The 22,464-nt window shown below is 40.2% G+C and overlaps 1 protein-coding gene across 50 annotated transcripts in view; it reads right to left on the minus strand.

Annotated features, from left to right (window-relative positions):
• LOC136845056 (longitudinals lacking protein, isoforms H/M/V-like) overlaps positions 1–21,980 on the minus strand; it is a 252,234-nt gene extending 230,254 nt beyond the window's left edge. For 46 of the 50 annotated variants that reach the window (XR_010855053.1, XR_010855054.1, XM_067114850.1 and 43 more), the window contains exons 1-5: positions 21,684–21,980; positions 16,680–16,777; positions 14,867–15,409; positions 14,362–14,592; positions 13,877–13,993 (exon numbers count right to left, since the gene is read on the minus strand). Coding sequence is in view for 48 of the 50 variants with exons in the window: in XM_067114850.1 (XP_066970951.1) it covers positions 13,877–13,993; positions 14,362–14,592; positions 14,867–15,409; positions 16,680–16,777; positions 21,684–21,828 (1,134 nt within the window). In the remaining 2 variants the exon portion in view is untranslated. Of the gene's footprint in view, positions 1–13,876; positions 13,994–14,361; positions 14,593–14,866; positions 15,410–16,679; positions 16,778–21,388; positions 21,537–21,683 lie in introns of those variants that run through there. The other 4 variants (XM_067114857.1, XM_067114849.1, XM_067114825.1 and 1 more) reach the window with 4 other exon arrangements.
• Positions 21,981–22,464: the final 484 nt, after the last annotated feature.

Below are 22,464 nucleotides of genomic sequence, written 5' to 3' on the forward strand. Positions count from 1 at the left end.
TCCAGGCAAAACATGACTTGCACCAGACACTGGTTCCAAGAATACGCAACTAACCTTTCATGACCGATGTCCTACAAGTAAACTCAGATTGACATTACCAAGTAACCAAAAGTAAAGATGACGATAATTCAAGATTATATTCACAGCAAAAGCTTTTGTTCAGCGTTGAACTTCCATGCCCTCGAGACAACCTGTCCCTGCCAGACAAAAACTGTTTTCTCTAAAATTTAATGTTGTCAGCTTGCAGAATGTCATGAAGGATCAGTCCTGAAGGGTTTATCCTCTACATTTAAGTCTTGTTTGTTCTGCCCTCACACACTAACATATTCTCTTCAACTTTGGTGAATGAAAGCAACACCAGAATGGTGATGTACACAATGATAAAATCCTGAAGGAGAGGTGTCTTACACACGAACTTTCCAGGCATGCAGTTCACAGACTTGCCTAAAGGGAGACAATTTTGAGACTGTGTAGCAGCACTTAATGGAGGGACTAATCTGTAGGCTTAAGCAAGCTCTAAAGAACTAATGCAAGATACCAGTTAGGAGGATGCAGAGGTCTGTACAGAACAGCTGACCCAAAAAAGTCAGAAGTAGATTGACAATTCTTTGGAAGTCTAGGCCACAATGGTTAAAATCCTACAGTTATGTGGAACTATGCCCTTAAACAGTGGATACCAATACCCTCATGTATAAAGGAAGAAAGACAAATACAACGGCGATTAAGGGAAGTGGCACTGACTCGATCACTACCCCATCCATCACACCACTAGCAAAAAATTCCACTTTTCCAGGCAGAGGTAATAAAGTTTTGCAGTCTCACAATGGCTGTTGCTGTTATCTCTGAAAATATGCTCTTTTGAAGTTTAGACAATCAAGGAAAGCTTGGCTGTTTGAGGAGCTCTCTTCAGACCAGCAGGAAACCTGGAACTGTGCACCACTAGCAAAATAATATTGGACAAACCTTTTCCCTTAATCTGAGGCACCTGTAAATATCAGTATCTCTGTAGAAGGGGGAAGCACAGGAAGGCCACCTGGAATCACTGATGTTCTCCACCAGCAAACTACTCACAACCTTCATCAGAACCAGAAAGCTTTGAAGCACCAACATTTCCAGAGTATCAAGCGGTTGATCAGTGAGTGTCAGGTCAGCACTGAAGGGCAGGAACTCCTGTGAAACCACCACATTAGTGTACAATCTCCCGGCCCTGCTGTCACTGACATAGGCAATCTTCTGGTTCAATTGCTTATGCCAAAGACCATATCAGGGATGCTAGAAGATTCCCTTTACTGGACATCTCTGCAATGATTCTTACAGTTTCCATCCTGAAGGAATTTTGCTATGAAATCTTGTTGAGACGACCCAAGTTAATGGTTTGTCTCCAGCTGCAATTGCCTCCTGTACTACATAGCAACTGTAATCCTTGTTTTACTTTATCCTCCAAAGTCTGGAACCTGTCAGAGTTGTGGTTGTAAAAGCCAAAATGTTTTGCCTTCAACAATGGGGGTGGGAGTAAGTAACGTTGACTAAGTACTTTTAACACAATGGTTATGCCCCTACATCTGCTAACAAACTCCATATTCTCTGAAGGCAAGCCTGCACCAGAGCATGATTTGTCTATACGAGTTTCCCCCTCATTTCTTCTTTTCTTCTTTATCTAGGATCTTGCTGCTTACATGGCACATCAACTAGGCCACTACCTTCTTGTAACAGCTATCCTGCTGGGGGTAGTCAGGTACTGATGTCTGGAGGGCAATGATGAGGTTGAGGACTGTGAAGTCCTGTTGGAATATAGAGTCTTAGTCAAACTGTTGTCTTTTGGGTGTCAATGGCTATCTTGAGATGACAAATAAGTGGAGTTAAACAACATGAAGACTGCCTCCTGAGCAGCTGCGGAGGTTAAACTGCTACTCAGGCCGTCAAAGCATGGACTTGTGGAACAAGAACAGGTTCAACACTTGGCTAAAGAGAGGTCTAGCAGATTTTTGAAAAGCCAACCTTCCCAATCGTGAATAAGTAAAAGTCGACTCAATTTTGAAGTAACAGGCATGCTCAAGAGGGAGGACCATCAGTATGCCTTGGTTATGACACCAAAAGAATTGGTTTCCTTGTAAAACCACTTGCACTGGTCCTTTGTATGTTGCCAGGAGCTCCTCATAAAAATAGTGTACAGTTTACTTATGGATCAAGAAAAGATGCGAGTGGGCATCCTTAGCAATCACCTCTCTCGTTACCATAAAAATGGCAGATTTAGTCCAAACTTAGTCCAAACTGGGGGTCTGCGCACCAACCAACAAGCACAGCTTTACAGCAATAGGCTGGTCAAGGGTTCGGAAGAAACCTCTAACAGACAATCAGCAAGTGCAAAAAGCCCTTGTTAGGAAACCCCACTGGACACATGGGAAATATGTTAAGGGCAATCACTGGACCTTGGTATTTCTTAGTCACTGTTGGAACAGCCTTCATGTCAAATCCAGGGAAAGATGATGGTCCCTGCTCCTGTCCATTCAATGTGAGTAACAATAATCAGCAGTCTGCTGGAGTAGCTACTCAAACTCTGCATATACAACTGGGGTTCCAAAGATGTCCCTAAAAACATGAAAAGAATAGCCATAAAGTCTTCAGGACACCAAAGGAAAGAAAAGGGTGAAATTCCACAATGACTGTGAAGATTGAGCAGAGAGATATAATTAAGGTGTGAGAGAAAAAGAGGTTAATAAACACAACCAAATTCAGGGAAAACTGAAGTACGATACAGCTCCTTCATTCTGTCCTGTAAGGTTCAGAAATACCTGTCAGGTCCACAGGTTCTACCTCAATTGGCAAGTCTTCCTCCACAAGTACCACATGATCCTCTGGATGGGCAGAGTAACAGAAGCCTCAGTGGAAAGAAAGGCAGACAACAAAGCAACAAAAGGTATGGAGTGGGTGACAGGACCCAAAGCATGGCCAGCCATCTGAGTGGATATAGTGGGACACAGAGGCATGGGACAAGTAGACAAGTGAAGCAGTTTCCACAAGAGTCTGGAAGGAAGCAGGCACAGTCAGTGGTACGGTACTAATTGGGCAGGAGGATGAGAAGGCACTTCAAGGCATGAGCAGATGACTATCCTCATTACATGTACAGTGCTAACATCATACTGATCACTCCAGAGCCTGGGGAATGGGGAAGATAGTGGAAAGACATCATCTGAACAGTGGCACTCTTCAGCAACAACAGGCTTGGCCAACAATGCCTAGCTACACATGGCCATGGGAAAATCTGAGGCTGCAGAGGCAGGGACACCAAAAGATGTCTGCAAGCATGAAACAAGTTTAAGTCCTGAGATTATGGCTTGTCTTACAGATAAGCTGTTGGGGGGCACGAAACTGCTCAAGGCATGCTGTAGACAAGAGGTAAGGATCTATATCCTTGGAAGACATAAAGGTGTTAAAACGCACACAAACACAAAAAATGCAAACTAAGAAAAACACAGGAGTACTGCTGGCAAAAGCAATAAAAGAAAATTAAAAAAAAAAAAACTTTTAAAGTATGTTGACAAAGTGAAAACACACATACACACAATAAACCAAGAAAACTTATGACACTTCTGAACAAGATCTAATGCATGAACCTTGGAACATGAAGTTGTACAGTGCAAACAAAAAAAGCCGGGTATAAACTCACTTTAGTGAGAAAATAACGAGAAATTAGACAAAACAATGAACCGAGAGTGATGTACTTGAAGATACCCACTAACAAGGCAACAACACACAAAGGGTAATGTAGACAAAAAGCAAATATTCCTCTTTGCTTGAAACAGCGCAATCTAAAACTTGCAACACAAAATGATTAAAAAGAAAAATTTAAAAGATCCAGACAAGGATGATCAGAGTACGCTGCGTAACTGAAAACATGAAATTATGGAATCACAATCCTGGAAGAAGTGAACAACTGTAAACCATACTGAGACTTTTGAAAAGTTGGCAGTATTCCCATGCATATCATTTGTGGGGCTGGCACTCATGTGGTGGGTAACCCTCCTCTGTGAATTCAAAGCTGATAAGCCTAGGAATTTCAGGACGCAAAAATGATGCACTGATATGATTAAAGGGGTCGAGGTGAAATAACACTTATTTGCGGAGAGCTACTTGTGAAGGAAAGGTGACTTCTGTGTCTTGATGACTACTTCATTCTTCTTCAAATGGAAAGTTCAACTGACAATCTAGACCAACCAAAAGGAAAATACAAAATCAACTACAGTGGCATCAAATTACAAAGTTCCTACCCAGCTGACAACTGACTGTATCTACCAAAAGACAAACCATTTCAACTTGCCCGCCTTCTCTCTTATATAACAATTTTTACCTAAATGTTGAGAAACGAAATGTCTCAATTTATTTTGAACAGCCCTAAAATGCCTTAAAACTGCACATCAACAAAACTCACAAATTTATTGTAGTTATTTACTAAAATGAAAAATGTCTTGACTCACTGCGCCTTTTTGTAATTCAATCTCCTAGTCCACTCTCGATACATATTTCCCTCTGCAGTGAAAATGCCAATAAAGAGAGCTCTCATAAAGATTGGGAACAAATATCAAAAGAAAACTTTCAAGGCAAAACTATCAACTATCCAATTTTGGCAAAAATGGGAGAACCTGATGCTATCCCCTGTGCCTAAAGCAGAAGAAACTGAGAGACCTGTTGTATAATCGTATCACGAAGACAATACCACTACTCCAAACATAATGAAATGGAAAGGGTGCCCCAGTCTAAATCCAAACAAACCCAGCAGCTTTTACCTAAGCATATATGAAATGTGGCTAAATGTAATAACTAGCCTCAGTCATTCACAGCGACATTTCAACTCTCACATGCTACAAGATGCTGACTTACCTGCAAGACCATCTCTGTAGCAATGACCACACTCGCATTCATTTCACATCATCCACACACTCACCACCACTGCAATATTTCCTACTACTTCTATACAGAGGTCACCTACTGATGTATGAGCCACATGATGCATTCAGAAGGTAAAGAATAATTCACAAAATGTTCAGCATTTTAACAAAGTATACAAATAGAAGGAAATGTCCATTAATCAATACAAATACAGCAGAAAAGGAGCCATTATTTCAAATTGTACATGTCACTGAAACTGCATAATTTTACATCCTTCCTCTCCAGATTAAGAGCTATAATAAATAAAGGAGTAATAAACAATACAAACCAAAAGAGAATGCTAATGGTAATGGCAGTCCAATCACACCAATCTCTTACCATCTTTCTCCTTAACAACACCTAGTAAATCCAGGCTAGCCTAGGATATGACTGCAGGTTCCACAGTCGCCTACCAGTGGTTTTCAACCTGTGGGCCATGGGTAGTTCCGAGGGGGCCATGCCAAGGACATCCTCAAAATAGTATTTAAAAAACGAAACATCATTTACAGAAAATGCAGGCCAGTGATTACTTTCATAAATGAAAAAGTGTAATTGGAGTTTGATTACAATGCACTAAATCTATTTACTGTAAATGCTGGCCAGTGCTTAATTTCTTAGGTAAAAAAATGTAATTTGAGTTTTGATTTCAATGCACATGATTTATTTATAGCAACTGCAGGCCAGTGATTTCATTCATAAATGAAAATGTATAACTAATAAAGAGTTCTGGAAAATAATTCCATAAATGAAATTGCAAAACTAATAAAGTGTCCGGAAAATGCTTTATAATGGTCCTATTATCATCATTACACAGTTCTGAAGGGCAGTGGGCCATGAATTTTTAGGGATGGCAAAAATGGGCCATGGGCACAAAAAGGTTGAAAACCACTGGTCTAGGCTATCCAAGCTCATTGAGATGGATAAAACAAAGTATTGCGAGAAGTAATTCGACTTGAAACTACCGTAATGGATTATTATCAGGTATGTTATAGAAATTAACAAAAGAGCAATCATGTGCATTTCATTTAAATTTAACTTAAACTGGAGGACATTTGTAGGAGAGTAGGCTAACCTATGTCCAGGTCTGATTAATAAATATATGTTAGTTTAACCAGACCACTGAGCTGATTAACAGCTCTCTAGGGCTGGCCCCAAGGATTAGATTTATTTTACGTGGCTAAGAACCGACTCGTTACCTAGCAACAGGACCTACAGCTTATTGTGGAATCCGAACCACATTATGACAAAAAATGAATTTCTATCAGCAGAAATAAATTCCTCTAATTCTTCATTGGCCGGTCGGAGAGTTGAACGCTGGGCCAACTGCGTGCTAGCCGAGAGCTCTACCCACCCCTCCAATGAAGAACTTGAGTCCAGGTCTGAATCAGGGTATTGGGGGGAGGGGGGGACTGGCTAAGAGGCAATCATTTCAGTTATTGGCTCCCCAAACTGACACATCAAATCACTGGAATCACCCAATATAACCTAACGAATACATAAACAGTGCAGATATTTTATGTACTGAAGTGTTTGCATCTCAAAATGCTGGCCATGGGTTCATAAAATCAGCAAATAGACAATTATCTCATGAATCACAATAGTACTAAAATGATATTTATTCAATTTATATCTCAAAGAACACCTTCAACATCATAGACAATGAAGTTCAGTGCAATAAGATGTCATTTCAAGATATAAAAGTTAAGCACACCAATTCAAGAAACAGCTTTCCTAATTACCCACCCTTTGCCTCCCCCCATAACAGCTTGATTTACGAGGAATTGAGTTTCATACGCCATCCTACACTTTCCACATAAAAATGAAATGTACCTAACCTTTTACCAATTACTATTATTGTTGAGAAAAGCTTTACTGACTATTACTATAGCTTTGTGGTTTTGTCAATAGACTGTGGACAACCCATGTGCATTGGCACCTGAAGAGAATATACAATAATTAAATCTCAAGGTGAGGCCATCTCAAGCTGTTGAATGGAATAGAATATAGAATTTTGGCCAAAGGTCAAGCGCTGGGACTTATAAGGTCATTCAACACTGAAGGGGATATTGAGGGTAGAAAGGTTTGAAAGGTGTAACAGAAGGAAAGCCTCACAGTTGCACTACAGAACAATATCAGAAGGGGGCAGAAAGTAAGATGGAAGAAAGAAAACATGAATGAAGGTACAGTAAAAACGAAAAAAAGGAGTTGCAGCTAGGGGCCTAAGGGACGCTGCAAAGAACCTTGAGTAATGCATACAGTGCACCACATGAGATGCACTGACAGTAATACCCCCTATGGGGATCTTCAGCTGTTACCCCAAACCTAACTCCAAACCCATCTTGTATCATCAAATAGTCATTGCAGACCTTCACGTGGCAAAGTTCAGACAGTTAACGAGCTTATAAAAGGGCAAATCACTAAATATAAACAACTTTAGGAGCTCAAACAACTACTTAGCAAAAATTGTAGAGATAACAAATGTTTCTTGAGTAAAACTATTTACATCAAGCTGTATTTTATTGATGCATGCCATCCCAGGGTCACAGGAAACGCATTGGAAGGCTCAAACTGGCTCTAGGACCACACAAAACGCAGTGCGCATCGGTCTGCACTACTGAGAGGTCACGCTGGGCTTTCTCTCTGCTAGCTTGTGTTTGTGTTAGTATTTTGTTGCATGTTACTTGGAATCGCCTTATGAGGCAGGAAATTTTAAAGGGGGATGACACTGTCATGGTGAAAGGGTGCATGAGCCAAAATAGGTTGAGAACCACTGCCATAGGTCATAACATATCTTTTCTAAAGCCTAGGCTACGAACTTTTCAGACAGTCGTTCACCCACTCTGAGTAAATGAAATTCACCAATTTCAATTTTTTTATTTTTATTTTTACTATGAGGTTAAGGAAGGGTTTTGAGGTAGCCTAGCACATACTATGCATAGGACTACCGTATTCTCCTAAACTTTTGTTATTTTCCAACCAAACCTTGCCCTTCAGTGAGCACTAGGTCCAGCTGGCTCAGCAGGCATTACCTGAATTTAGGCCCTGAGCTCAGAGGACGAGGCTGACAATCCTTTAGGTTAAGACGGAGCCACAACCAAAAATTGTGGCCTAACTCAGGCTAAGAACCAAAAACCTCTGGCAGCACGATGATAGAAAAAGTTAAGGCACTTTGCTTCATCTCTTCAGTTTCAACTCTAGACACTAGGCAGACTTGGGTTAAACCAATGGCAAGGGTCACTGGCCTTTCTACAAGATTTTCTTAGAAAGGTTCTCTCCAACTTTTCTCTCTCAGGCGATGCATTTTCTGCATGAATTCCCCTCTAGGGATGCAACTCACTGTGCGCCTGGTTACATTATATGCTCACAAAAGAATCTTTAGTAACAATTCAGTCACCTTTTGCATTCTGTTTGCCTTTCACTTTTCACAATCCTGCAACTTTTATCTTGCTCGCATTCGGTTTTAATTCAGAGCAAATCCTTTGCCTATGGCACCATGTTGTCTGAAAGGTGACTAAATGGTCTTGGTAAACTACTTTTAAAAATAAAAGAAAAATTGTATATGAATTCAAGTATCTTCCTGGTCTTTACCTATGCTCTTTCAACGAATTTTTTTATAGCCTTTCTACTGGTCTTTAGCTGACACTTTCATATGTACTGTTCTGACTGAGTGCTCCTCTCCCTGTAGTATGATATCTTAATGTCTCATATCTTATATCCTTGTATATATTGCATACTATCATCCAACCTCTTTAATTTCTCCAAAAGAGAGAGAGAGAGAGAGAGAGAGAGAGAGAGAGAGAGAGAGAGAGAGAGAGAGAGAGAGAGAGAGAGTGTGTGTGTGTGTGTGTGTGTGTGTGTGTGTGTGTGTGTGTGTGTGTGTGTGTGTGTGTGTGTGTGTTCCATTGACATTTGTTGCAATTTTGACAGATTTTGCATTTTAAGTGAAGTATGCTAGTATCATACAGTATTTACACACACACACACACACACACAAAAAAAGCAAATTTTTCAAACCTATTTTACAAACAAAAGCACGAGAACTTATAAATTACTTCAAAACTTAAACAAAACCACTTCTGCAGGGTTTCTTGATAATTTTGCAAATGTCGCATCTGTGAAAAAATCACATATGCCATTTAGTTAGGTTCCAATGTAAAGTTTTTGTCTGTGAATTCATGCAACTCGAAGCATGTAAGATCGAGGTACTACAGTACAGTTACCTAAGAAAACATATGAGTTGAATATCTGCTTAGACACAAGGCAAATAGCCTGCAATGGGTTGAAGCAAGATACACTCACTTCTCAAAAACCTACCAAACACTCATCAAATTCCTTCCAAACCTGCACGGGTAAAGCCATCCCTTGGTCAATGATTAACGGTCCATGACAACAAGAATTTCATGGGCCTCCCCAAGCCTTCCTACTCTCATACTTTACCCAAGGAATTTAAATCCATGATTCAGTAAAAAAAAAAAAAAAAAAAAAAAAAAAAAAAAAGTTACACAAAGATTGTTACTATACTAACAATCTCAAGACTTATCTAAATTCGAAACAAATACACAACTCTTCTACAACGCAAACTGTGGTGTATCTGCAGATATAACAAAGCTTATGTTAAGACGATGGTTTCTATTTCAAATACCACAAGGACTGTACTAGTTTTCCAAAACTATACAAGATTTCACTAGGAAGAAGTAATGTCCAAGCTCCGTAACAACATTACTGAAAAATCCTCTCTATACTACAAAGAAATATTCAAATTTATCCCCCCCCCAAGAATCTTGAAGCCTCAATAAACTTACCCCTCCTTAATGAAAAAATACACCCTATAAATAGTCAGAGAAAAACCCATGAACTATAAGTCAAACCACGTTACTACAGTAACAAAAAAATCTGACAGAAGTTTTCTAAAGAAAACCCACCTACCGTACAATGCCTTAATTCTTTGGACAAAAACACCCTTGTCTCCCAAGCTCCTAACTTGAATTTATCAAGATCCAGATGACTCATTGCAAATGCTCTGTTCTGCTACTAACACTGCTTCATCCTCTGCAGCAGGAAAAAGAAGTGAGCTCATGGGTTTGGGAGGATGGAACAGGCCAAGTACTAAAAGAGGACTTGAAAATAACCAAGGTCAATAGTAACTGCTTCGTATACACCTGGCAAGCTGGGGCATCTGCCAAAACTAACATCACGGGAATTAACAGAACCAATGGTCCGGTCAATCCCTGGGTATGGTAGAGGTCAACCATCACCTAGGAAGTTGAAAGGATCAGATTGAGAACCTGCAAAACCATCAAATCAGCACCTTTTCCCACACCACTGGCAAATTCTCGCGAGGCACAAGTGGTGTTCTATTTGCACAGAAGGGGAAGCAGAACCTCAAGAACTGAGAGGTTGAAGACGAATGCAGAACAATGGGTTTTACTTATTTTTTACTCAAGTTCCTTACATGAGAATGAAGATGAGCACTCATCAGGAACCTGAGACCCAAAGGCAAGTAAACTGGAGAACTGAACCTTGCAAGACTGCCAAAGTGAAGGGTAAATGAAGGGTAATGAAAGCCACGAGGAGTTGGATGAAAGATACCGTTCTTTTCCTCTCAGCAGCATGACCATTTGTGACAAAACAATTCTAACAAAGATCTCCAAATGTTTGAGTTACTCTCAAAAAGCATTTAATAAAGGTAAATTGTCATTTCCACATTACTACTTGAAGGATGGCACGATCTAAATTAGTCTTTAAGGCCAAAGGGGAGAGTGCAGGCACTTTTATACCTTTACCATCAATTGTGACATCAATAATATTTCAACATAAGCCCTAGTAATCACTTAATGAGCAAAAAGATACTGTATTCCTGATATTTATTTCTTCTGGCTACCCATATGAAGTAAAATTCTCAAATATGGATAGCAAAAGGAACAATTATCATGCCTTGGGCACAGATGACAGAGTTGTGGCAACAGCATTCTTAGAAAAGTTGATTAACTTATGAAATTTAGGCTATCAAGCCAAGCACTGGAGCCCTCCAGACCTGTCAGCCCCTAAGAAAGTGAAAAGGAACGGGTTGTAAAAAGAGAGAGCCCTCCTGACCTGTCAGCCCCTAAGAAAGTGAAAAGGAATGGGTTGTAAAAAGAAAGGAGTCCAAAGGACAACCAGCTCATCAACTGTGTAACCATGCCAGCCAAGGCATGGAGATTGCCAAAAAGCATTGAGGAAGTTTCAAATAAAGTTCTGAAGAGTTACAAGTTGCTGGTCTACAGGGTAGTTGGGGCAGGCTAGACCACTCATAAAGGAGAGTACCTCTTCTTGCGAGATGGTTTATATTTATTGGAAGAGTACACCAAGAAAGTACTGTAACAACATGGAAATGTAACAGTTCATGGGCTCAATCCACAAAGAGAGCTGGCCATAGTTATAGCAGGCTTGAAGTGATTACACTGAAGTTGCTTGAATTGTCCCAACTGCCCTGATGGACACAATTGTGAAGAACCACATCATCAACTAGAAAAGCAAAATCGGGAAGCATAGCTAAACTCAAGAAACGATCTTGGTCAATATAACACTGAAAAATATGATCCATGCTACTCCGTAAGACAACACATCCCCCGCTCACAGTAGAGGAAGGTAACAACCAATCTGAGACACCTGGTTAAATCAGAGGAGAGGAATGAAATGAACTCAAGTCACTCTTCTAAGGGTTGGGATAAGAATATCTTCAAGCTGTAGTATAACAAAAGGAAGTAGGAACTACAGGCAAAAAGGCAGAGGAAAAGCACATCTTCCTTCAAAAAAGGCAGGTATCGAAGGCAGCAAAACTGAGGTGCAATCCATGGCAGCAGGAGGCAGGTTTATATATAACGACCCTGTGCAGGTTGCAAGCTTGCTGAGATAGGAACCAAAAGGGTGACTAACACTGGTCATGACTATTTCACTTCATTACATGAAATCCCTGACATTGAAGATGATCTAAGAAGGCCTTCCAAAAATTTCTCCAAAACCACAGCACTGGGAGCTAGCATAACAGGAGAGGTGACTGGAGGTGGAAGAAGTGGGGGCAAAAAGATCAAAGGCTCAAAGACATCCTGGTAAAGGATATATTTGGCAATGTGAAGGGGATAACCATCTGGGAGTAACAGAAACCTTGGCATGAATATGCACTGTTGGTGGGGTAGACAGTCTTCTGGCACAAAAGGAATCTTCAGAAGCTAAGAAAAGACAACACAAGAAGATGAGAGGGAACCTCTTCTTTCTTCTCAATATAACAACAACCTCAAGACTTCACTGAGTGAGGCATGGTGGGAGCTAAAACAAAATCCAAAGAAACCTGCTCCTTGACTGACAGAAATAGGGAGGGAGAGATGTTATCACAGACTTGCAAACTATTACAGAAAATTCTATCAAATGAACACAAGTCAAGAAGACCAAGGGGACACAAAACAAGAAAACAACACAACAGCCTATGCACAACAGAACTTAAGGGCAACTCTCACTAAAGAAAGACTTACTGGCAGTACTAAAATAAAGAAATTACATCAGAAAAACTTTTTTAGAACAAAAATTAACAGTAGTACTTTTACCAGACCACTAAGAAATAATACTATAATCTCATACATCTGGCCAAGCAACTTAGCCTATAAAACTTGGAAAACAAGAATCAAATAATAAACATCGGATAAAAATTAATACAGAAAATTTAAACCTAGCCAGGAAACACAAACCTAAAGAACTGAAAAACCACTGGACAAAAAAAAAAGAAAGTAAAATAACAGGGCAACAAAGAGCAATCTCAAGAGAATAGAAAGCAACAAATTGCAAAACAAAAACAAAGGTTAACTCAACAAAGAGAAATTCCCTGGAAGACAAACTATGCAGACTCTCCAAGTCACAGAACAAAGCTAGGTCTGGGTACAGGCTTCTCAACTAGGAAAGGTATCGGTGGCTGGGTATTTCCCATCCACAGAAATAAGGCACCATGTGATTAATGGGGCAGCGATGAAACAATAATCAGGGTCTTAGGATTTTCCTTGCTGAATATGCTCAAAACTTGCATTTTGTTTGCTGTCAAATTAAGATACTAGGAAGAGTACTCATGAGCCTCTGGCAAAAGATTACGACTCACAAAAGAAAAACCTTTCATAGCTAAGATTAAAATTAACATGTCCCGCTACTTTCCTCTACTGTATTTAAACAGGCATCTTAATCACACTCTCAGATCATCTGCAAGTTTGTCAAAAATTATTGACAGTGAAAATTTTTCAAAAGCAGCTCTGCAAATTATATATAAAATGCATAACCTATGCCTATCTTCATTTACATTGGATAATCAGAAACAGATCCAGCCATGGGCTTCAGATAAACAATAACTATCAAGCCTTGATGGCTTACTACAGAATGGGTAAACCAGCGTATTAGGCAGGTGTTACATTAACATTTGTGATTACTGTACTGATTTTTTTTTTTTTTTTTTTTTACCCATCATTTATTGCATTTCAATTCTGTATACACATCCAATACTTGTTAACTTGTGTGTGACCACACAAGGTCTTGATTATGATACACAGTCTTGTGTATCATGATAGGGATTTTGAGCAACTTAGTTTTCGTATGCATTAGATAACGTAAAGCTACAGCATTGAATAGTCTAGTCAGAGCAGCAATTTAATCACGTTGTGAGTGCTTGACAGCTGTCTACATCCCTTTTAGCTCTAATAATGCAGATAAAAGAGATGTTATTGTAAGTTCACAGAATGCAAGCCTAGACCCAATAAAATAAACCTTATAATTGTTAGAGGGTAAAACCCAAGAGAAAACAATCATAAAAGACTCATCTGGAGACTGGAACAGGATATTACCGAGACCTTCATACATAATGGAAACTAGATCATTAAGTGATGAAACTTATTTACATAATGGCTCCTTTTCTGTAAATTTTAAAGTGAACACTCACCCTCTGTTGTGCTTGAGGGCCACTTGCTTGACCCGGGCTCCCGTGAACATCTTGGCTTCCCTCACCCCCATAATTTTCGGATGAGAAGCCACTGGGCATGTCCCCTACGCCGAGCCACTGCAAGAGGGAAAATTTTTTGTTTCAGTAACTTAATTGTATTTGAGTATACTAACTGTTAAATTAGTAAAAAGTTAACAGACTAGTGTACACCCATTTACTTATTTCCTTCCCAACAGCCAGTACAGGCGGCACTAACTGTACGGCCCTCACTACAAAACTATAGTTCATTCATTGAAAGCATCCATGACATGATACAACAATTCTCAACTTGTGTGAATTGACTTTAGCACTGGCCTTAAAAATGTTTAAATCACAATACTGCCAGGCATTAAAATTACAAATTGTTTTGAGGCTTACGTATATCTAACCCAATTCTTTGTACACTTTTGTAAACCAAATGGACTTTTTAAAACTAATTAACTTACCCCTTGCATTCCAGAGGGCCCGGCTAAAGCTTCTGCTACTGCATCAGCTATGGGTTGTGCCTGACCTGACAACCCTCCGGGTTGTTCGTATTTATTCGACGTTAGAGGATCTTCCCCACCTGGGTTATCTAAACCCGGATCACTTAGTGGCATGAAATCTAACCTCTCGGATTGACTGTCATCTATAGTCTCTACTGCTTCTTCTTTGACTAGGGTCTCATCAACCATAACCTGTAAGGAGTTAATTTACGATAGAGTCTCTATTAAAAAATTTTCAATTAATATACTTGGATACTGCATTTTAGAAGTCTTAACCCCAATTTCTAGCAAATGCTTATTAGTTAAAACAACAAAAATTAAACACAACAAAAATTAAACAAACAGATTAATTTGAACAATACTGGTATTTAATCTTCACAGGCAAAAGCATATCAACTGAAGTTGTACACTGACTGAACATCGTGAATAAAACTTCAAGTTACAAACAACTTCGTAAAACACGCACCTTAACATCTGATTCAGATGATTCCTGCGAGGTTGAAGGATCTAGAGAATCTTGTCTTTGCTCTGACCTATTGTTTTCACTTAACGTTCTAGAATGTGTTCGAGATTCACTATCGTGTGGGTACGGAGAGGTTTTAGGCGAGGTGCTAGGACTATTCGAGGGCAAGGAACCGTTTTCCTCTCTTCTTCTCCTCTTTGGCTGAGGACTTCTTTGTTCTCTACTGTCTCTAGAGGAGAGGGGTCTTTTATTGTCTTCCGTGCTAGGGGGTTCATCAGGGACTGCAAGCCCTTTGATTTGAAGCAGCTCGGCTGCTTTTATTAATCTAGCTAAGTCATTTTGCGCCACTGACACTACACCAGCGTACATATAACTAAGTAATGCCTCTAGTTCATCAGGCTTTATATCTTTTAACACTATAATAGGGTGCTTACATGGAGTATTCTCAAACATAAGTTCAAAATATTCACTACATGTTGAAAGCACCAACTTATGCACTGGGTAAAATTTACCCTCACAAGCCAGAGTGGCATCTGTGTACCGCTCCTGGAAATAAAAACATTTGCATCAATAAAAAGTTGTGTATACAATGAATTTTTGAATTTCTAACATACGACAGAGAGAGAGAGAGAGAGAGAGAGAGAGAGAGAGAGAGAGAGAGAGAGAGAGAGAGAGAGAGAGAGAGAGAGAGAGAATTTTCTTAAATACAGTAATTATTTTTATTGTCAATGAGATTCATACTAAATGCTGCAGTACAGTGAGAATATAACCAAATCACTCTTTCTAATGTGTTGGGAAAACATGTACAGTATATGTCAGACACAATGAAAAACACTTCAAATACAAATCTTAACCCACATTGTGCAAAATTCATCCCAAATTCAAACAAAAATGGTGTTTTTCTGTCTAGAGTACTTTTTTAAATACTGATCCCATATTTCTTAGAACATTATATTACGAAGCAAGGTTTTTTTTTTTTAATTTAACAGATCGTGAGATTCAATAACTGACTTTTATGTTCTAGGGTAATAAAAAAAAACTACTCTGATCATATTTTAAAATTTGGACAGCCTGAAGCCTGCCACCCGCAATCCATGGGATGGATGGATCATAAAATTTTAGGCCAAAGGTCAAGAACTAGGACCAATGAAGTCATTCAGCACTGAAAGGAAAATTGAGAAAAAATTAGACTTTAAAGGTGTAACAGGAGGAAAACCTTGCAGTTGTACTATGAACCATTGTTAGGAGAGGGTGGAAACTGAGATGGAAGAAATAGAAAATGAACGGAGGCAGCGCAAAAGGAATGAAAGAGGTTGCAGCTGGGGGCCAAAGGGATGCATAATCCATGGGTTCATAATACTAAACAAACTAAATGGTGACCTGAAAAAACTGATACAAGAAATAACCCCTCCAGCTCAAAGGAAATGAAAAACAAATTTCATTCACTCATTCCACTAAATAAAATATATATTCAGTTTCTTGCAAGAAGTTATGTACAGTGTTCCTTAAAATCTTCACATCATGGGAAAAGACATAAAAATTTTTTTACAGCTAAACTGAATATTCAACAAAAAAAAAAAAAAAAAACCATTACACCACAGCAATGACTTACGATAACCTTCACATGACACCCTTGCATTCTTGTTTTTCATAACAGTGAATCCACCTTACTGCAATTAAGAATGCCACATCTGGAACCTAAATGCCACATCTGTAACCTAAAAATGAATATTACTGTATTGTATACCACACAATACGGACTCCACTCAAAAACCAGGAGTGTCATTCCAACTCAATCTTCGAATAAAAGACTTACTTTTTCCCTGAGAGTTGCTAGGATGTGACAGAATGTCGCCTTGTGGTTATTCCAATAAAGTGATAGCATTCCATCCATCTTGGCTATCTTTTTCTCATCTGGAATGAAAAAAATAAAACTTTAGTCCTACACATTTCCTTAAATAAACACAAACTTTTACAATACATGCAACATGGCCGTAAAACTATACCCAAACAAACTTTGAGACAAAATCAGTTTGCAGACAAGGGATTTTTTGTTTTAGACTACTGGGCAAATTTAGCAGATACTCATTATGGTTAAGAATGATTATATCTATGGGCAAACTAGCCCACAACTTAGCATACGTTCTAAGCAAATGGGAGAGGGGTGGGGAATGCATCAGCAGGGTAATTAATACAACCCTGAACTGTATAAGGTGGTTAGGTTAAAGAGGCCTCGGTTATAATGAATCTCTCTAAATAAAAACAGCCACGCTTTTCAGTGAAGTTAAAAGTCAACCTTGCCCACCTCAAGAAGATGGTATCCTAAGTTAGGTTACTATGGTAATTTAACCTGCACCAAGCCAAGTACAACACGGTGTCTCAAGTTGAGGTACGTTAGGTTGTATCCCAGTACATAAATGCCTCATTTATCAGCTGGCCCCTCCTCAGCAAAATAAAAATAGTGTAGTGTATAACCGCCTTTGTTAGGTCATATTTGGATGCATTCCTGTGGCCTAAATAACACTTGACAAACATCCCACCAGACTATTATTCAAGAGGTTTGGCCTTTGGCGTTATGTTTTGAACATATTTCTCATTTCATGATGGTACATTTCCTCAACTTCTGGTTTACCCAAACTAAAAATCCCAGTTTCCCACTGGTCCCTAATGATTGTTGCAGGTAGAGGTGGAGTTACTACAGGTTACAGGGTAGATGTCTACAAATAAAAAAAAAGTGCCTAGACAATAGAAAATAGGTTATGTCAGTAAATGTAAACTAAAGAACTACAAATTGACAACTGAAGGAAAATTTAAAATAATGAATGGGTCTCTTCTGCATTTTTTCTGCACTTAATAACAGACAGGAAAGCATCTAGTCATAAGTGCAAACCTCATCTTACCTAACCTAACCTTATCTGGCAGATAAAGAGACCTACAGTATGACTAGACCTAAGCTAAACCCCAGCTTACACACACACACATTAGATTAAACACAAAACCTGTGCAAGATTCCTACAAAAAAACTTTAATGACTTTGACAGTTCCCATATGAGCTATACTATGTGATACTTAAAAGTGTCAGCCAACACTGAATTAAATGTCCGAATTAGTTGAACAAGTTATTTTGCCATTTTTCTATAGGAAATATTGGTGGAACTGGGAAGTGACAAGCTTCACTTTCAAGATGTTTGTTCTATTCTTGGGAAGTGACAACGCTTTTGGGAGATTTGTTTTTTTGTTATGTAATAAATTCCCACTTCAGTTTACCAATCAACAACCACCTTTCGGTAAGAAGTGTTAATGGAGAACCTAAGTGATTTAACATATGTAAAACTACTAATCAACTTGAAACATAAACCCTTCTGCTGATAAATACTTGTTTTCAAAGAGCCAAAGAGTCAACTACTGACATACGGAATAAGAGGTAAGAAATGTGTGCCTCCTAGCTGTGCACCTCCCAACCTCAGAGCATGGAATGTGTTGCTGCTCAATGATAAAAGTAAAAAATGCACCAAAATTTCTTCAGCGCAATCAAGTTGTCTGTATAGCATATAATCAAGGACATAGAAAATAGATCTATCTTTTGGCAGACTCGGTATAATGCTGTATGAGCTGTGGCCCATGAAACTTTAACAACAGCCCAGTGGTGGCCTATCCTATATTGTTGCCAGATGCAGTTATGCCTAACTTTAACCTTAAATAAAATACAAACTACTGAGGCTAGAGGCCTGTAATTTGGTGTTTGGTGATTGGAGAGTGGATGATCAACATACCAATTTGCAGAGTTCTAGCCTAGTAGTTTGTAAGATCTGGGGGCAGACAGAAAAAGTGGCGACAGACAAACAAAGCCGGCACAATAGTTTCTTTTAAAGAAAACTAAAAAAACTGAGAAAAAAGTTGGGGAGGAAAGGTGAACAAGGTCATGCCAGACCACTGGCCTTGGCAATAGGATTTCAAGTCGAGACAACCTGCTGCGCTGCTTGTGCTGATAAACTACTCATGAAAGTTCAGGTTTGCATTCTCATCAGAACAAATTGGGGAGGCCCCTCTGACCAGGTTAAGATTGGGGCACAAGGCTGAGATGAATTTCTTTATTTTACATCAATTCATGGTGCTCTTGGTAAGGTCAGAACAAGAAGGTCCAGCTGGCCAGGTAAGGATACTGTGTCACAGGACAAGGCAGCTCAGGTTAGGAGGAAAGAGTGGGGACACCCCCCAAAATTTTGCTAAGGATCCAGTGACCTATAAGCTTACGTTGCATCCCTGCAACTTATAAATTTTATAATGCTTTATGTCACACTGGAGTGGTACAGGGGGAAAAGCTCCCTAAGAAAGGACTTAGTGCCTTAGGTAAGGTTATATTGAAGAGGTGTTAGTTTATACTTATCCCTCTTGTAACTTTTTTAATTTTTACATAAATACCAAGACCACTCCGATGGGTGTTGCATTTAGTAATGGCCCCATTGGGAAATATCAAAGCGTTAACAAAAGATAGTAAATATCTAGGAGACAGATTTGAACTGTATATAGAATTCAGGCCAAAGGCCAAGCACTAGGAGCTGAGGTCATTCAGAGCTGAAACAGAAATTGACAGTAAAAGGTTTGAAAGGTGTAACAGGAGTAAAACCTCACAGCTGTGCTATGAAACAACTGTTAAGAGAGGGTGGAAAGTAAGACAGAAGAAGAATATGAACGGAGGTTCGGTACTAGACATGAAAGGGGTTTCAGCTGGTGGCCCAAAGGACGTTGGGTAATTCTAAGTACTGGCTCCGTGCCTGTTTTTACCTTGGAAACTGGTTTTTTCTACACTTTTAGAGCTTCTGATACTGGCGGCGAGTTTGTGTGTTGTCGGCCAACTGTTATTTGCCCCCTAACTCTACTCAACAGCAAAAGGGGACTGTGGAAATTTGAGGTTTTGGGGTGGGGAGATCACAGAAATGGAGCAAACATGTTTACATTATGGAGGCGCCCTCTGGAGGGTAAAACAAGAGGGAGCCATTTGCCAACAGGAGGGAGTTAAATACATTTCGCTGTGTTTAGTACTGGCATCAGGGGATGGAACGTCCCTTCACTGTGTTTAGTACTGGCCTGGGGGGGGGGGTTACCCATATATCAACATGTTATTGCACTTGCCAGACAGGATATGACCCATCCCAACCAAACGTACCCGTGCTCTGTCTTGTGAAGATCGCGTATGGAAACCCCTTGTTGGATGGACTTCAGGGGCTAATTACATTCGTGTGACAAAAATTGAAGGTAAATCCATAATTAGCAGCCAAAAAACCTTAGAAAAAGTCAAGCTTGAAGGAAATCGCTGCCGCGGAGCCACTACTTAGATCTACCGGACGCTGCAAAGAACCTCGAGTAATGCCTACATTGCACCATGGGAGGTGCCCTGACGGCACTACCCTCCTACAGGAAGTGACAGACTTGAGCGTAAGTTCTAGACTAATGTTGAGGAGACTTACGAAGGTGACGGCAATAAAACTCCAATATTGACCGACGAATAAGTAAATAAATACCAGAATGCTTTTGATGTTTAACTAATGTTTTGGTGATTGTATTGGGACAGAAAGCAGTGGGAGGGGTCACAGCTTACTTAGGGAGTCCTGGGTGGGGCAAAGCTCCCCTCCCCTCCCGCCAGGTCAGAGCATGGCATTCAAGGTTGGGTCGGTCTTGGTCGTTTTAGCCGTAAGTCATTTAGTCTCTAACATCCAAAACAACATACGACGTTACGTTTAGGGTCTTTATCGTAATTTTTTAATTTTTTACCTAAATCCCCAAAGGGTTAGTACTAAACAAGGTGCCAATTTTACACGTAAATGGGCCGACTGCCAAAACGACCTGAACTTGGTTAGGTTAGGTCAAGGTAACTCTGATTAGGTTATATTCCTTCAAAAATGCCTTGTAGGCCTATAGTAGCCTGACCCCATATTCTGCATTTCCTATTAGGTCTACCGTTATGCATCAACCAGGGCTATAAAGGCTTAATGTCTCTAGAGATTAAGTGATATATGCAATTCCTACTCATTTCCGGTTTCCCAACCCCCTAAAAGCAACCCCGCCCCCCTCTGAGGTTCCCGTGATCGGCGGATATAGGCCTAGAGGGGGAAACCCCCCAAAAACAATAATTTGCATTTAATGACTATATTAGTTAAAATATATATATATAAAATACACTATAAAGCTTGTTTATTAGGTTAGGAATTAAAGTACCGACATTTGAGCCGATTAATACTTTACGCTAAGTGGCACCTCGTCTATGGCGGCTACAACCCAAGCCATGTTGACCTAGGCCTCCGAAGCGTTAATTCCGCCCAACGACCTCCGACACCTAGTTATTTAACGGTTAAAAACGTAGAGAAACCCTTGATAAATAGAACGGCCGCCTGGCGAGGGGGTTAAATCACACGCGGGCTTCCCCCGACGTCCAAACAACCGAAGGCATTGTTCAATTACCGCCATTGGCCACTCGGCTTCCCGACCCGACCTTTCACGAAAAACCCCCGAAAATTAATTAACAACCTCTCAAGCCCCTCCTGCAGGGTAGTTCGTGTTGCAACCAACGAGGCCGTTCGGCTAAAACAGCGTCCGACCGCCGACAGGTCGCGGGGCGGCAGAGGCGGCGGCGGTAATTAGGGGATGGGGAAAATGGCCACGGTCGGCCCCCTTTGTTATGGGCGCGTCCCCTCTCCGCCGAAAACGACACACAAACCGAAATATCTCGCAAACCGGGGCAGGACGGGCGTCCTGGGCAGGGCATGCACGCGCGGGGCACGTTCACCCGTCGGGTGGGTGACCAGGGACACGGCAGCATTACCTGTCGACCAGGAAAAAGAGAAAAGTTCGACGTGGAAAGACCATTCCCACTGACACAGCGTCCTCCTCCTCGAAGGCGTCACGTCCGAGCCTGCGCGCTGCGGCTTGGAAAAAAAGCCGACTGTTCGAATTATCGGCAAATGCATTAAGGATACGAGGCGTCTTTCGGCTGTGGGGATCTTCAGTTTTATTCGTCTATGTCGGTGGTTTAGTTACGAGGACAACAGGTGTCCCGTAGGTACACCTAGATTTTCTATTTCGGTATCGATCAAAACAAACGAACGAAGCCGCCTCCTGAATGGCGTCAATATCGGTGATCTCGGAGACTTTTTGTTTTATCTGTTTTCTTCTCGTTTTTCTGCCGCTCTTTTTTTTTTTTTTTTTGATCGTGGTGTCTCTTAAAGGTAATGGCGACTTCATAAACGAAACCTGTTCTAGTAATGTTAGCTAACTTGAACCGTCTACGATATTCAATCATCTACAGCGTCAAGGTTCAGTGGTGCTTCATACCTTGTCTGAACCTCCGAAAAAAATCTTTTGAAATAAAAAAAAAACTATTTTAAAATCGTGCTTTTTCATCTAACCGACTTCGATGAAAAGCCGAACACGACAATATTTTAACGGTTTCCTTTTATCAAGATAACTTCTTTCCCAGGGAACCGAACGGCGGGCAATAGCATTTTCGAATTGTCCGAATCCCAAATGTGCAAGACATGTTGGAAAGAGGGGCGGCAACGTCTCATTTCGAATTAATATTCATATTTTGGTCTTCTTCCTCTTCG

The sequence above is a fragment of the Macrobrachium rosenbergii genome, chromosome 13 (assembly GCF_040412425.1).
Source record: "Macrobrachium rosenbergii isolate ZJJX-2024 chromosome 13, ASM4041242v1, whole genome shotgun sequence".
Classification (NCBI taxonomy): Eukaryota; Metazoa; Arthropoda; class Malacostraca; order Decapoda; family Palaemonidae; genus Macrobrachium; species Macrobrachium rosenbergii.